This window comes from Pyxicephalus adspersus, chromosome 3, assembly GCF_032062135.1.
Source record: "Pyxicephalus adspersus chromosome 3, UCB_Pads_2.0, whole genome shotgun sequence".
Taxonomy (NCBI): domain Eukaryota; kingdom Metazoa; phylum Chordata; class Amphibia; order Anura; family Pyxicephalidae; genus Pyxicephalus; species Pyxicephalus adspersus.
The window spans coordinates 51,502,059-51,516,745 of NC_092860.1; the positions used below are offsets into that span (position 1 = coordinate 51,502,059).

The 14,687-nt window shown below is 36.2% G+C and overlaps 1 protein-coding gene across 1 annotated transcript in view; it reads right to left on the minus strand.

Moving 5' to 3' along the window:
• Nucleotides 1-14,687, minus strand: part of DGKQ (diacylglycerol kinase theta) — a 94,196-nt gene that overhangs the window by 25,759 nt on the left and 53,750 nt on the right. Inside the window, exons 7-13 of the mRNA XM_072404560.1 lie at nucleotides 14,082-14,150; nucleotides 7,713-7,813; nucleotides 7,292-7,515; nucleotides 2,091-2,181; nucleotides 1,798-1,852; nucleotides 714-775; nucleotides 345-495 (exon numbers count right to left, since the gene is read on the minus strand). Coding sequence (XP_072260661.1) covers nucleotides 345-495; nucleotides 714-775; nucleotides 1,798-1,852; nucleotides 2,091-2,181; nucleotides 7,292-7,515; nucleotides 7,713-7,813; nucleotides 14,082-14,150 — 753 coding nt within the window. The remainder of the gene's footprint in view (nucleotides 1-344; nucleotides 496-713; nucleotides 776-1,797; nucleotides 1,853-2,090; nucleotides 2,182-7,291; nucleotides 7,516-7,712; nucleotides 7,814-14,081; nucleotides 14,151-14,687) is intronic.

Here is a 14,687-nt window from a genome sequence, read left to right on the forward strand (position 1 = left end):
ATGCCAAGCACCATCAATGTGAACATGCCATTTAAAAAACGTTGAGTGACTCCATAGAAACAAATCCTTTGGTTTACCCATGGCAGACAAAGAGTTTTGTACTTGTCTAAATTATACAGCAGCATGTAGTTGTACTTTTAGAAAACACTGATGCTACAATTTAATACATGCCAAATATGCCAAAAGTACAAAAAGCCAAAAAAAAAACCACAACCTTACAATAGGACAATTCTTGTAAAACTCATCAAACCTGTAAGTTTCTATCATGTTTTTTTTTAATATCAATGATAACAAATGGTAACAAAAAAACAAAAAACAGACAAATCATCTGCCTTTTCACTTACCTTTTATTCCTAAATTTTCTCTTAAAATATTGGTGTATTCTTCCCCAGTCAGTAAGACTGGTAAACCGCTGACCAACAGTTCTACTTGAATTTCAGGGTTTGTATTTTCTTCCAAGTAAAACCTGGTTTGGTTCATCTGACGTATAGATGTCTAAGAGAGAAAAAAAGATGGAAAAACTGTATTTTGGCACTGCAATAGTATTATATAGATTTAAAAAAGAATGGACAAAAAAAGAAAAATGCTGTAAAGCAACCTGTTTTCAAAATGGCTTAGGAAATGTAAATCAGTAAACAAAAACCTTATATCAGTTAAAAGCTAATAAAAATTAGTTTTGCTTTAAGTCAATTTCACAAAATACAAACACTAACCTTGCGAATATCTTTCAATCGGTCGAGCAACAACTCTTTAAATGGAAGCACCATTCGTTGCACTTTCAAAAGAGGGATCAATATTATTAGTTATCATTATATGCTCTACACACAGTTATCAGTTCATTTATTACAGAGGAGCCAACACAGTATTTATGCATGTATATAAAGTTCTTTATTTGTAAGCAACAGAAAGTACAACAAATATCAACTTTACCAACTACATACACACTACACTGAGCCACCGTCGAGGAAACGGTGCTGGGATAATACAGATTCTCCTAGTATAAACGGTTTCTACTAATCAAAAAAAAAAATGGCAAGGTAAGAACTGGGTCTCCCCCACGTTTGGTGTACCTGCCCTAAAGTAAAAAGTTTTTGGACTCGAGTATTCAACACGATTCACTCGTTTGTGTCAACCTTCCAAGAACGCCTGAAAATACCTTTCAGCAGAATTGACTTGCCCATCTTCAGTCCCTCTCCAGGGTGATTACATACATATCCTTTAGGTGGCCAGAATCACTGTGGCTAAACAATGGGAAAAACCCACACAACCTTTGGGATATATTAAGGCTAAATTGAACTGCATAACCATCTAAGACAGGCTTTCTCACATTTTTAAAACAATTTAATTGATTTCCATAGGACATGGGATCCATAGATAAACTACATTATTAATGTTCTTGCTATTCTAGATCAGAGGCTTTTCTTAATTTTTTTTTGTTTTTCAAAGTCAATATTACACTTTATTCTGGTCTAGGATGTTCTTTATTTTTGTTTCATTGAGTTGTCTTTTTCTTTGTTTTGGTAAATTCTCAACAAAAAAAAAAAAAAATATTGGTGCTATACCTGTAATATAAAGTCTCACCTAAAACGTGTAACATGAATGGTTTTTACTATTAAAACATATGGGGGGAAAAAATGACCCACATGTACCCAAACATCAACCAATTACAAAAACATGCTTGAAAAATAATGGAAAAGAAAAAGTATAGGTTGTTGTGCCTACTTCCAACAGCACTTGTATTTTTTTAACCTGCCCCAAAAATTGTTAAAATATCACAAATGTACACAAACTTCTTACCTTGTTTACTACCCATAAGAATTTCAACCAGCCTAAAATCCTCCGGCTGTTCCTTCTATAAAAAAAAAAAAAAAAAAAACAACATTTAAAATCCATGTAAGAATGGTCAAGTAATTAAAAATAACTCATTAAGGAACTATTTACACTGTAGTGTAGTGGCAGCGTGTAGTGAAATGTATGCTACCGACAAACACAGTAAGGTGTGCACTGTTGCGTGATGTGCATATTACCATACCACAACACTTCAAAGAAACATGAACAGGGCTAAAAAGGTGTACAGAAACCTTTGTTACCTGACGGCCAACTTGTAACAGAACCTCTTCAATGACATTCTGCACAGTGTTCTCAGAATTCACAGGAATGGAAATATATGCCACACCAACTCTAAGAAAGAAAAGTATTAAACATACAGGGTTACTCTTACATTCTAAAATACTAGCCTTTATTCAAAATTATGTCACCTAGTCTAAAGCTTTGTGGACTACACATTACTGTAGCATGGATTTGTATAGGCTATTCATTTACACGCAAGACAGTGTGGCCAGAGGTTGCCTATTCACTATCTACGTAGTGAATAGGCAAAATTTTTTTTTCTACTTACACACGTATTTCCTTTCTTTCAGATCATGTCTGGCTCTGCTGTTTCTCGTCGTAAGTGCCTAAACAACCCTGATTCATTTTGTTATATCTGTGGCAGTTTCACCATTCCCAGTCAGTGGGCGAACATCAGCACATTTGTAGAGCAAGCCTGTTTGGCATATTTCAAAGTTTAACTTGGTGATCAAGATAAGTCTTGGGCACCTCATAAGGAGTGCAAACAATGTGTCGAGGGTTTACGTTTGTGGACAAAGGGATTACATGGTAAGATGCCATTTGGTATACCTATGGTTTGGCGAGAGCCAGGAGATTATCTCAGTGACTGTTACTTTTGTATAGTGAAAACTTCAGGACATAACAAGAAAAATAAATGTAACAGAGTATCCCAGTGGCTCATTCAGATGAAATCCCAGTGCCGGTTTTCGTTACACTACCCTCTCTTGAAGAACATGATTATGGTGATGAACTAGGTGACAACAATGATGAGGAGTTTGAAATTGAAGAGGACTCTGTTCGTAAGGGATTTAATCAGCATGAGTTGAGTGATTTGGAACTATCGAAGAATGCTTCAGAACACCTAGCATCAAGACTGCGTGAGAACAACTTACTTGAAAAAGGAATGAAGGTATCGTACTTTCTGACCAGAGAAATTGCATTTCTTCAGTACTTTAGAACTGACAGTGGCTTTGTGTATTGCCATAACATACCTGGTTTATTAGAGGCATTGGGAATTCCAATCTAGAACTAAACTGAATAGTGACAATTCATCGATAGCTCAAAGTCGATCTTAAAGTGTGTCCTTCTTCACAATTGCAATATATTTGGGTCAGTCCCAATTGGCCATTAATTTTCTCTTTGTGAAGAATATGAAGACAAAGTCATTGAGTTGTTGCAATATCACCAACACAAATGGGTCATCTGTGTTGACCTTAAAATGGTATGCTTCCTTCTTGGTCAGCAACGCGGACACACCAAGAATCCCTGTTATCTGTGCATGTGGGACAGCAGAGCTTGTGAGAGGCATTGGGTGGAAAGGAATTGGCCTACAGGAGCCACTTGTTGACAGAAAGAATATGTTTCCTGCCTCTGCACATGAAACTGGGTCTGATGAAGCAGTACGTTAAAGTTTTGCCAACTGAAGGAGACTGTTTCAAGTACCTCATTTTGGCATTTCCTAGCCTGTCATTTGAAAAAATCAAGGACATTGTGTTTGATGGCCCACAGATTCAGCACCACATCAAAGATGAACATTTCATGAGGACAATGTCAGAAGTGGAAAAGAATGTTTGGTTATGATTCAAAGCCATTGTCAAGGACTTTCTTGAAAACACACGAGCAAATAATTACACAGAAATTGTCCATAGCTCTCTCTCCTTGGGAGAGCTACAAAATGCGTGGTTGCAATTTGAGCATCAAGGTGCATTTTCTGCATAGCCATCTTTTTAACTTCCCAGAAAACCTTGGTGCAGTCAGTGATGAGCAAGGTGAACCATTCCACCAAGATTTGAAGGTCATGGAAGGATGGTATCAGGGTAGATGGGATGATGTACATATGATGGCTGACTATTGTTGGGGGATCCGGTGGGATTGTCCTAACACTGAACACTCCAGGAAAAGATTTAAGCATAAATTTTTACCTTAACCGATTAATTTTCAAATGTTTTACCGTAATAAAACTGTCAGAGTAAAAATAAATCCTTCATTATTATTTCATTATTTTTTCATTGTATGTAAAATTTGTATGTTTTTTATTTTTTTTTTTTTACAAAAATGGAGGGTACCCTGTATCATAAAAACTGGATGTGATAGCAAAAACCTGAGATAATTTCTGGATTCGCCACCCAAAAATATGTAAAAAAAAAAAAAAAAAAAAGTGTAAGATCTAACTCAACAAAAAATGCGTTCCCTGGTGTAATTTGTGATGCAAAGGAAATGTTCATAACCCTTGTAGTCACATACAGTTAGGTCCATAAATATTTGGGCAGACAACTTTTTTCTAATTTTGGTTCTGTACATTACCACAATTAGTTTTAAATGAAACAACTCAGATGCAATTGAACTGCAGACTTTCAGCTTTAATTCAGTAGGCTGAACAAAAAGATTGCTTAAAAATGTGAAGAACTAAAGCTTTTTTTTTTTTTTTTTAAAAACACAACCACTTTAATTTAGGAGCTTAAAAGTAATTGGACAAATTAAAAAACTGAAAAGAAAATGTTCATTTCTAATACTTGGTTGAAAACCCTTTGCTGGCAATGACAGCCTGTAGTCTTGAACTCATGGACATCACCACATGCTGGGTTTCCTCCTTTGTAATGCTCTGCCAGGCCTTTACTGCAGCGGCTTTCAGTTGCTGTTTGTTTGTGGGCCTTTCTGTCCGAAGATTAGACTTCAACAAGTGAAATGCATGCTCAACTGGGTTCAGATCAGGTCACTGACTTGGCCATTCAAGAATATTCCACTTTTTTGCTTTAATAAACTTCTGGGTTGCTTTGGCTGTATGTTTTGGGTCATTGTCCATCTGTATTATGAAACGTCTCCCAATCAATGTGACTGCATTTAGCTGGATTTGAGCAGACAGTATGTCTCTGAATACCTCAGAATTCATTCAGCTGCTTCTGTCCTGTGTCACATCATGGATAAACACTTGTGTCCCTGTGCCACTGGCAGCCATGCACGCCCAAGCCATCACACTGCCTCCGCCATGTTTTACAGATGATGTCGTATGCTTTGGATCATGAGCTGTTCCACGCCTTCTCCATACTTTTTTCTTGCCATCATTCTGGTAAAGGTTAATCTTGGTTTCATCTGTCCAAAGAATGTTTTTCCAGAACTGTGCTGGCTTTTTTAGATGTTTTTGAGCAATCTTTTCGAGCAGTCTTCTCTTCATGTTAGACTTGGATATCGATACGCCTACTTCCTTGAGAGTGTTGTTCACTTGGTTGGTTATTGTGAAGGGGTTTCTCTTCACCATGGAAATGATTCTGTGATCATCCACCACTGTTGTCTTCCGTGGACGTCCAGGTCTTTTGTTGTTGCTGAGTTCACCAGTGCTTTGTGTCTTTCTCATGATGTACCAAACTGGAGATTTCGTCACTCCTAATATTGTAGCAATTTCTCTAATAGTTTTTTTCTGATTTTGCAGCTTACGGATGGCTTGTTTAACCTGCATGGAGAGCTCCTTTGACTGCATCTTGTCTGTTCACAGCAAAATCTTCCACATACAAGCACCCCCCTCAATCAACTCCAGGCCTTTTATCTGCTTAATTGATAATGACATAAGGATGGAATTGCCCACACCAGCCCATGAAATAGCCTTTGAGTCAATTGTCCAATTACTTTTGAGGCTCTGAAATTAAGTGATTGTGTAAAAAAAAAAAAAAAAAAAAAAAAAAGGCCTTAGTTCCTCACATTTTTATGCAATTTTTTTGTTCAACCTACTGAACTAAAGCTAAAAGTCTGCAGTTCAAAGGCATCCGAGTTTACTTTAGAGGAAGCTGAAACTGAGATGCTGCAAGTAAAAATCATTGAAAATCTATCCCCCAATTCTCAACAGCATTTTAGAAATGATTTTAGCAGTCTGTACACACGTAAAACCACAAGAATAAAATTGTCAACATTTACCACATCCTCTTTTAACTGGTCATTACAGCCGATAGCAAATGTCAAGTATCTTCCTGTTTTTAAATGAAATCTACCAGTTAACACAGAAAAACTCACATTAAAGAGAGCTCGAGATATGCAGGTAAATCTTTGAAAAGTCAATAACACAGGAAACCTGTGTCATAATATGCCGGGACAAAATACCTAAAGAGTGAAAACTTACACTCACAAAGAGCAAAGATAATTCACTTCTTAAGTCTGCATCACCCTACAGTTCTAAGGATGGTAACAGCAATATTTGTTCGTATATCCTGCAGAAATCTATGCGAACGATTGTTTAAAAAAAAAAAAAAAAAAAAAAAAATACAAATTTATTGGGAGGATCATCAGGTAATAAGACGAAAAACAAAAACTGCTGTAGTAATGCTGGTGATAGACAGCATCATATAAATGTTTCCACTTTAAAACATGTAGAGATGAAGTCAGGATTGGTCAGTACCAATTACCAATGAATGAACAGAGATTACAAGATGATACAAACTACGACCTGTGACCTAATACTGATAATATGACTTGACCTGTGTCCTAAAGGACCAAAAAGAGACCTAGTCAATGAGACATTTACAATACAATTTAACTGGTACATCTAAACTTAGGCACTCAAACCAACCAGTTGAACAGAAATTTCTCATTGTCCCCACTGACCCAGCATAACTAGGTGTCTGCATTGGGAGATCTAACATGCTGCTACACTTTTAGTTAGTACAGAAAACTGAGCAAAATGGTGTAGGTTACCTTCTTTTTCCTCTATGGCAACCAAGCTGAAACTGTACTAAAGAGTTTGGGAGCTTAGTACATTGCCCACTTCTCCATGAACAGAATATTTTATACCAATTTCCCAATACATGACAACTGCAAGTACTGTGTGTCATAACTTTATCTCTCCACAGGATGCAGCAACACTTGTTGGGGAGTACTAGGGAGTGAACACAGGTTACCTCATATGCCATTCGCCAATTGCTATTGAGCAGCTAAGTACAATAAGCTTTATCAAAGTGTTCATTCAGTTCATGTATTCTCCACGGATTAAAACATAGATGCATCATATAGGATAATATAATTAGGAAGATATTTCATCACACATTTCATAAATGTGTTTAGGTCCTAATAGAAATACGTTTAGAAACACAGCATGTAAAGTGGCAAATACAAGTCATATAGGCAAAAAAATTAATGCAAAGTAAATATTTCATGAGTTGGAAGTGAAAAAAGGTGTATGCCCATTACTAAAACCTACTTCATCCAGCCAAGATAGACTTTAATGACTTCTCTCTCCTTTGGTTTTGCCCCGATTACCCAGGCTTCAGGTGTTGCTTCTTTAAACACTGAACTGACTTTTCCATCATCTATTGTTCCATTTCTGTTGATAACATCATCAGAAACCAAGGTTTGCTGGGTCATTGTCTGAAGTTCATAATCTTGTGGGTCATCGGGAATGAAGTATGCCCTCAGTGATGCCTCCTGTAATAAAAGGAGAATATTGGCAGCTTAGTTTACATCAAGCATTTATCCTCCAAAACTTTCCAATACCTCCAACACATTTCAAAAGAAGACAATACCTACCTAATATGCTATAGCTATAGGATTAGGTACTAAACATTGTAGCCTACCAGTACTTTCTAAAGGTATAGGATATGTGGCTGCAAAACATAGCTTACCACTACTTCTTCACTCTTCGCAATCCTCGGAACAGAAATAATCCGTGGCTGATTTCGCTTTACTGCATCATGGCCATCGTAAATCTTTAAAGTTTGTTTGCCTGGAAGGAAAATCATTAAGAAACAGTTTATTGTGTAGTGCAACAAGAATAAATGTGTCACATTAACAAAACGGATCCTGGAATGAAAGGGCAGTGATTGGTAAAGTGTTGTAATATAATGATGATAATTTACCTTTTACTTAAAGCAGACCTATCACCACAATTTTACTTTATATAAAAGGGTAGTTACCCTTGTAAACAAAAGTAAAAATTTAGGGGTTTTTTTTCCAAATAAATGCCTATTTCAAACAAGGCTAAGCCCCTTTACTTCCAAAGACTGAACGGGAGCGCAGACACACCTGGGATACATATAGCAGCATACATCACCCGAGCTCACGCCTGCGCAGTGTAATATCAGGTGACGTAGGCAGTAGAAGCAGGGAGAGGGAAGATGCCGATGCTCAGCACTTCCTCTACGCTGGGACGAAGCAAGAAACAAGGACAAAATGAGACTGAATTCGGCAGCTATGGAGGTAATGAGGGATCTGCAGATATAAAGGTATTTTTTGTAAAAGGTAAGTTTAGTTCCGCTTTAAGCGTATACAAACCCAGAAATGTTATTTCAGTCACGGATCTGGTGGGCTAAGTCAGACTTTGTCTTTCCTGTGTCACAAGGACTTTGTGTTTGTCAAGAATGGAACTGATAACTGTGGACCCCAAAGACACACTTTTAAAAATACAACATGAAAATCTAGCAGGGACGAAGGGAATATTGACGAATAAATGTGCAATGAGCAATAATAAACTGTATTTAAATGACACTGGAATTTTTACGCAGCGCTGTAAATTAAATGAGCCAATCAGTAATAAATGTTCCCCAACAGTACTTTAGAATGGTTTGATAAAACAAAAACTAACATCACTAGAGGTATCCATATATTTATGTTAAAAAAAAAAATAGATATATAAAATTTGTAATGTGCAGCCATGTAACCACATGAGCTCCTCTATCTATATACAGGTAGTCCCTGGGTTACATATGGGATAGGGACTGTAGGTTTGTTCTTAAGATGAATTTGTATGTAAATAGGAACAGGTACATTACTTTAATAAATGCAATTAGGACAGATGTTTGTCTCAACATATTAGGCAGAATGGTGTCTGTTACTGTTTAAAATCCTCACTTAATCACAAAGCAAAAAAACAAAAACAAAAAAAAACATTTTATGGAGCCTAGACATTCATTACCATCAGGAGGCAAGCTGTGCTTTGATATGCAAAAAAGAAACAACTGCAGAGCTTGTCTTGGTCATTAAAAAGTTAAAAAGGTTGCAGAACTGCAAAAGACGTCCTTCTACAGCAAGTCATGTGAATTGCCCCTCCTCCCCATCAAGCCTCCGGTCCTGCACACAAACTAGCAGGGAAGCCTGTTTGTATCTAGGAGTCGTCTGCATGTCGGATGTCCTTAACTAGGGGACTACCTGTACTTTTTATAGACATTTTCAGCAATGGGCCTATCAATTACCAAAACAACACTTGCATCATTTCTTTCAGAACAGACAAAACTTTGTTTGGCAGTATTGTCTTGCAAGTATTATTTTATATGTCACAGACAGGCAAAAAAGTATAACAGAAAATGCCAGTTAAATACAACTAATGATAGTGTAAAAAAAATGCATGTTTTATATAATAGTTTGTCCTATTTATAATGACAATAACATTTACTTTTGTGATACAAAACAGGGCAGTTATGAATGCTAACATAATTGATAACAGAGTTATCAAGGAAAAGAAAAATTTCCAAATGTGCAGTTAATTAGGGAAGTCAGGTCAAAGTAAGTCAAGTGACTGGAAAAGAGAAGGAAGGCGCTTACTAGTGCTAATTGGGTTTAGGTGACACTTAATATTTTGGTAAATGCGAGGCAGGCGAGGTAGCACTGCACATGTGCGAGATTGGGCACCAAGTCATTAGCTTGGTGATACATTATTATGATGCAACTACAACTTTGCACAACAAAAAAAAACAGAGCAGAAGAAAACGTGGTGGTGTGGGACTCAATATGAAACAGCAGAATAATGAGAAGACAGGATTTAATGAGGATGATAGTAGGTTTATTCATGACTATGTAGAAACAAAGGTAAGTGCACACATAAAACAAAATTGAATAAGGGGTAGGGAGGTTGCTGCTTTAATCTGCACAACAGAGATATAACATAAATGTCAGACAGATGGGACATAAATTGTCCCTCAGCAAACATAATATGGTCTCAATCAAATTTAGTATTTTGTTTTATATCAGTTTAAACAAAAGCCCTTGCATCAGCAATAACCCCACCATGAAATCCATAGAGAGAGAGTGTGTGAGTGTGTGTGAGTTCAGCTACTTTAATGGCTCCTTCTGAATTTACTTCTTTTAAGCTGCTTCCTTTTGACATTTATGGTTTTCATGGGGGATTAAATTTTATTTTTGTCTGGCCGTGTATGTATTGTGAGTGATACAGTTGTGTGTATGTAAAATATTTCTACAATGATATTTTGGTGGTGCAGATTTATTTAGGGGGACAGGAGAATTGTTTTGCTATTGCTAATAGTTATGGATATAATGATAAAGATAACACATAGCACATGGCTATAAGCATTAGGTTAATTAAAATAGATTCAGATGATTTACATTCAGTACAGCATGGGGTCTTCTCAAGGACGTCTTATGCATTTTTTATTTAGAACAAGGATAGAAAGCTGACAAGTAATAGAAAAAGCTACTGCATTTCTAATGAGCACTTACATTCCATTAATAATTCATCGCAGAGCCCTCCCATCCCCTACACTGGACATTTCAAGTGAAAGAGGAAACCTACAATTGGAAATCATTTCCAGCCAATTGCTTTTAAGAGTAAATGTTATCATGGATAAAGTATAGATAGACAACAGCTTTCCAAACACAGCCAAAGTCAAAACTGGGATGCATTTATATTATTATTCCAGCAGTTGTGAATAGGAAAATGTCTTGAGGGAAATATGGAACTCCCATATTTCTACTGTAAACAGCATGCAGATTGGCAAATCGGAGTGAAGTCAGAAGTTTTGATCTGAGTACTTCTTTAGGATCAGTGCCTCAAAGCCAAGGAAGCCAATGAATCACCATGATAGCTAGGCCACTAATGTTTTTAGAAAATGATGTCAGAAGTGGATGTCTCCACAGATTGATTTTCAGTCAATGTGTTTTTCAATTTTGAAGCCCAAATGGATATTCACAGTAATACAGTAGCATGCCCACTACTGCTTTAAGCCTCCCATAGTCATTTGTTTAAACAGTTTTTTAAGGTGAAAAATTGCATACTTCTAGGTAGCTTCCCGCGCCTTCCATTTCAAATGGCTACATTAGAGTTATGTAAGGGAAGCATACTTTTTACAAAAACATATTTTTTTGTCTATAAACTTAAATGCATATTTGTCAAATATAGCTAGTAAGCAAATGGGACAAAGTGCTGGTAAAATGAACACAGAGCTGTTATAATTGCTGTATTTTATATTTGCCTGCAGATTAGCTTTAGCCTGCAACTTTTAACACTTATAAAAGATATACAAAACTAAAGTATCACAGTTGTTTAATTAAGACTTTTTGTGTTTTTTTTCCTCTAGAGCATTTAAGAAGTACTTGGAAAAGAAAAGTCTTATGATGATTTCAGTCATTGCTGAACCAGGAAGACCAAATCAGTGGAAGTGATGTATGGATTTGTTTGCGCAACCAGTATTTTCTACTGGGCTATATATAGACACTATTCCTTGCAGTAACATTTACTATGCTTAAAAGGATTTCCGGACACACACAAAGGAGGTGGGGTGTTCTAGGAAACTAATCCAAGGTCTGTTACACGTTGCAGAGTGCCTTTCCTGTGACTATTTCCAAACCACCGAGTTTCTTTCTACTTTTTATGCACATTTATAGGACATACTATTAAGTGTGAACAGACTTTTGTTTTGGCATTTTCATAGCCTCATTGTGTGAGAAACATGGGAAATCCTGTTCTACATTTTAATGGACTGACGTCCAATACATTTGTTAACAAATATAAAAAAAAAAAAAAAAAAAGGAATACCTATATGAAGTGATATTTTTTAACATATCTTTTATAAAAATATTGGAAAATTTGGTTTAGATCAACTTTTAAAAATGTACATTTTTATTGTACTCAGCGGCAAATTAGATTGCTAATTACAATATTCTTGGATGTAACTATTACATTTACAGGGAACATCAAACACCTTATGAATAGTTTAGCTATTGATCTGGACAATGCTATTCTACACCTGCACACTCCAACCTTTTGCCTGTAGCCTGGTGATCCTAAAACATATCTCCTAGTAATGCTAGAACATTCTACTGGCTATATTAAACTATATTAGCTCAAATAAAACTAATCCTACAGTATACCCATGGAGTGCAAGGAGAAAGCAAAGAAAGAGGTTTTGAGGCTCAAGAGTTTTAAGTCAAGCTATGAATGTATTATTATATATTTACTTCATATATACCAAAGGTCATAAAAATACATAGTTCACAAACCTAGAACATGTAGTACATTGTTTTGCATTGTCTTGTAATCCTACAGTACCACAGAGTGTCCTTCTCCCTTGGTGGCACGAAGACTTGGAAATAAACTGGAAAGTATAGATGTGTGTTGTAATAGTACACAGACCCTACGTCCATCTTAAGGTACCAATTTTCTTTCAAACGTTATGTGAATTGCACAGTATGTACCATATTTTTACTTCTAAGACAACAGGCTGTGGGCAGTGTTAAGGTTATCAGCTCACACGCTATACACAGAAATTGTCAAAGTTCCCCCAAATCACCCTGACTCATGGAAAAGCAGACTGTGCCATGTGTTTATCTAATGCAGTTGTTATGCACCTTTGTAATGGAAAGATTATCCATAACCCTTTTTCGTGATTTAGGATTATGAATGTCTAACTAGCAACTGCTTAACATGATTTTGGTGGTGCTTTGCATCCAAATTACCCATACAAACCAGAAGAAATGTGTATTTAAAAGTTAGAATTACTATTTAAAGTTAAGAAAATAATACAGATGTCTCTTAGACCTCCCAAATGTAATTTTGCTTGGAAAGGAAAATATATCAATTCACAAAAAAGTCAGCATGCTAGTTTTTTTTCACATTCTAAAATTAATTTTCTTTGTATTTTTTAATACACAGAGCAATAGTTCTCTGTCAAAAATTCCAGTATTGGTTTAGAGACTACTCACAACACACATATATGTAGTTCAGGATAATAGGATTTTCTTGCTTTTAGTTCAAAAGCCCCACCAATGATAATTGTCATAAAAAGCCTTTACACGTTAGGGAAATTTAATTAACTGGTACACCATTCCTCTAAATTCTCTAATACGCCTCTCTGTAATTAAATGTTAATACAAACACATTTTCAACTTGCTCTCTAAATCATTGTAGTTCCCAAAAAGATCAATGGAATCAGCAAACGTACACGGTGTCATACAAAATGTCAAACACAAGGGATTTCTCCACAATTTGGTAAAATGTGGCTATTAGCTTTTAAACTGCAGTCCAGTCATACCTATTTCCTTGCTACAATGTCAATCCCCTTAATGTAGTCCCCTACGCTGGCAGGACATGCTGCCAGTCATTAGAGTGCAAGGAGAATACTAAATTGGTGCCATATTAAGGTTTCTCAGGAAATCAGCATAAAATCTTCACTAAAAAAAAACCAAAAAAAGATTTACAGCTGAAGGGAAGACAAGAAATTATACAAATCTTTGCTAAATGTGTTCAGGAGCCACTTAAACTCTGTGCCACACAAGGTGACTAATACAAAGGAACACCAGAAATTGCATAGAAATCAATGTTTAATGTTTTCACTATATGTGATTATTGGAAATGGGTTGCTACAATGCGCTGCTGCACAAACTCAATGTGACGAATGGGTCGGGGTCACAATGGGCAGTAGTGCAGGTGGCTGTGACTTGCAGTAGAGAACATGGCCACCTTATGTGTTACAGTGTAAACAAAGCTTAAACGTTGCACAGAGCATCTTTTCACTTGTTATCGCTCATTCATCATTCCTCCTCTTGGTGCCCATAAAGTGGAACTGTTTCACTGACACCTGAGGATATCACTGGGGATTTAAGCAAGCTTCTGACATATGAGCAAGGTCTGAACAAGGCAACAAAGGAAACTTTAGTGGAAAAAAATGACATGCCTGGTGTTCACCTTAAACCACTGAAAGACATACTGTAGTGCTTAACTTTTTTCTGTATGCAGTCTGGTCTGATAATTATGCAATACATACTTGAATCATTGGATGTGGGAGTTTCTTTAACTGATCCTTGAGTTACTCCATCTGTTTCATTGTCTTCATCTGTCAAAATAAAAATAAACATTTCAGTGTTACAACAATCTATACAATTGCAGAGGATAAAAGAAAAACTCTGAAAATACAGCAAATTATTGCCGCTTCAAGGCATCCCCCACTGAACGGTTTCTAAGTTACATCTTCTATACATAGGTTAAATCAACAATCACTCAGGTAATAAGGTATTTAAATGGATTAGTCACCTAAGCCCGGTCTCTTAAATTTATACTGGATCTCTGTATAAGATAACCGTGTGGGATTTACTAAACACTTAGATACATAGTCATACTCATATACATAGATGGATATTTACATTCTTCACAGAGCAACTTAAAGAGCCATATACACTGCTTCACCAGAAGATTCACACACACTAATAATTCACTGAAATATGATGCTTTCAGATTTTACAGCACACCATGGTTTTGTTTCAATAATCATATACAATTTCAATATTTATTTCCACTCGCAGTTTTCATTTTTCACCAAAATCTTGTACTGATCATGGGAAAGTTAGACAATGGTAAAAAAGGTTTTCCAGCA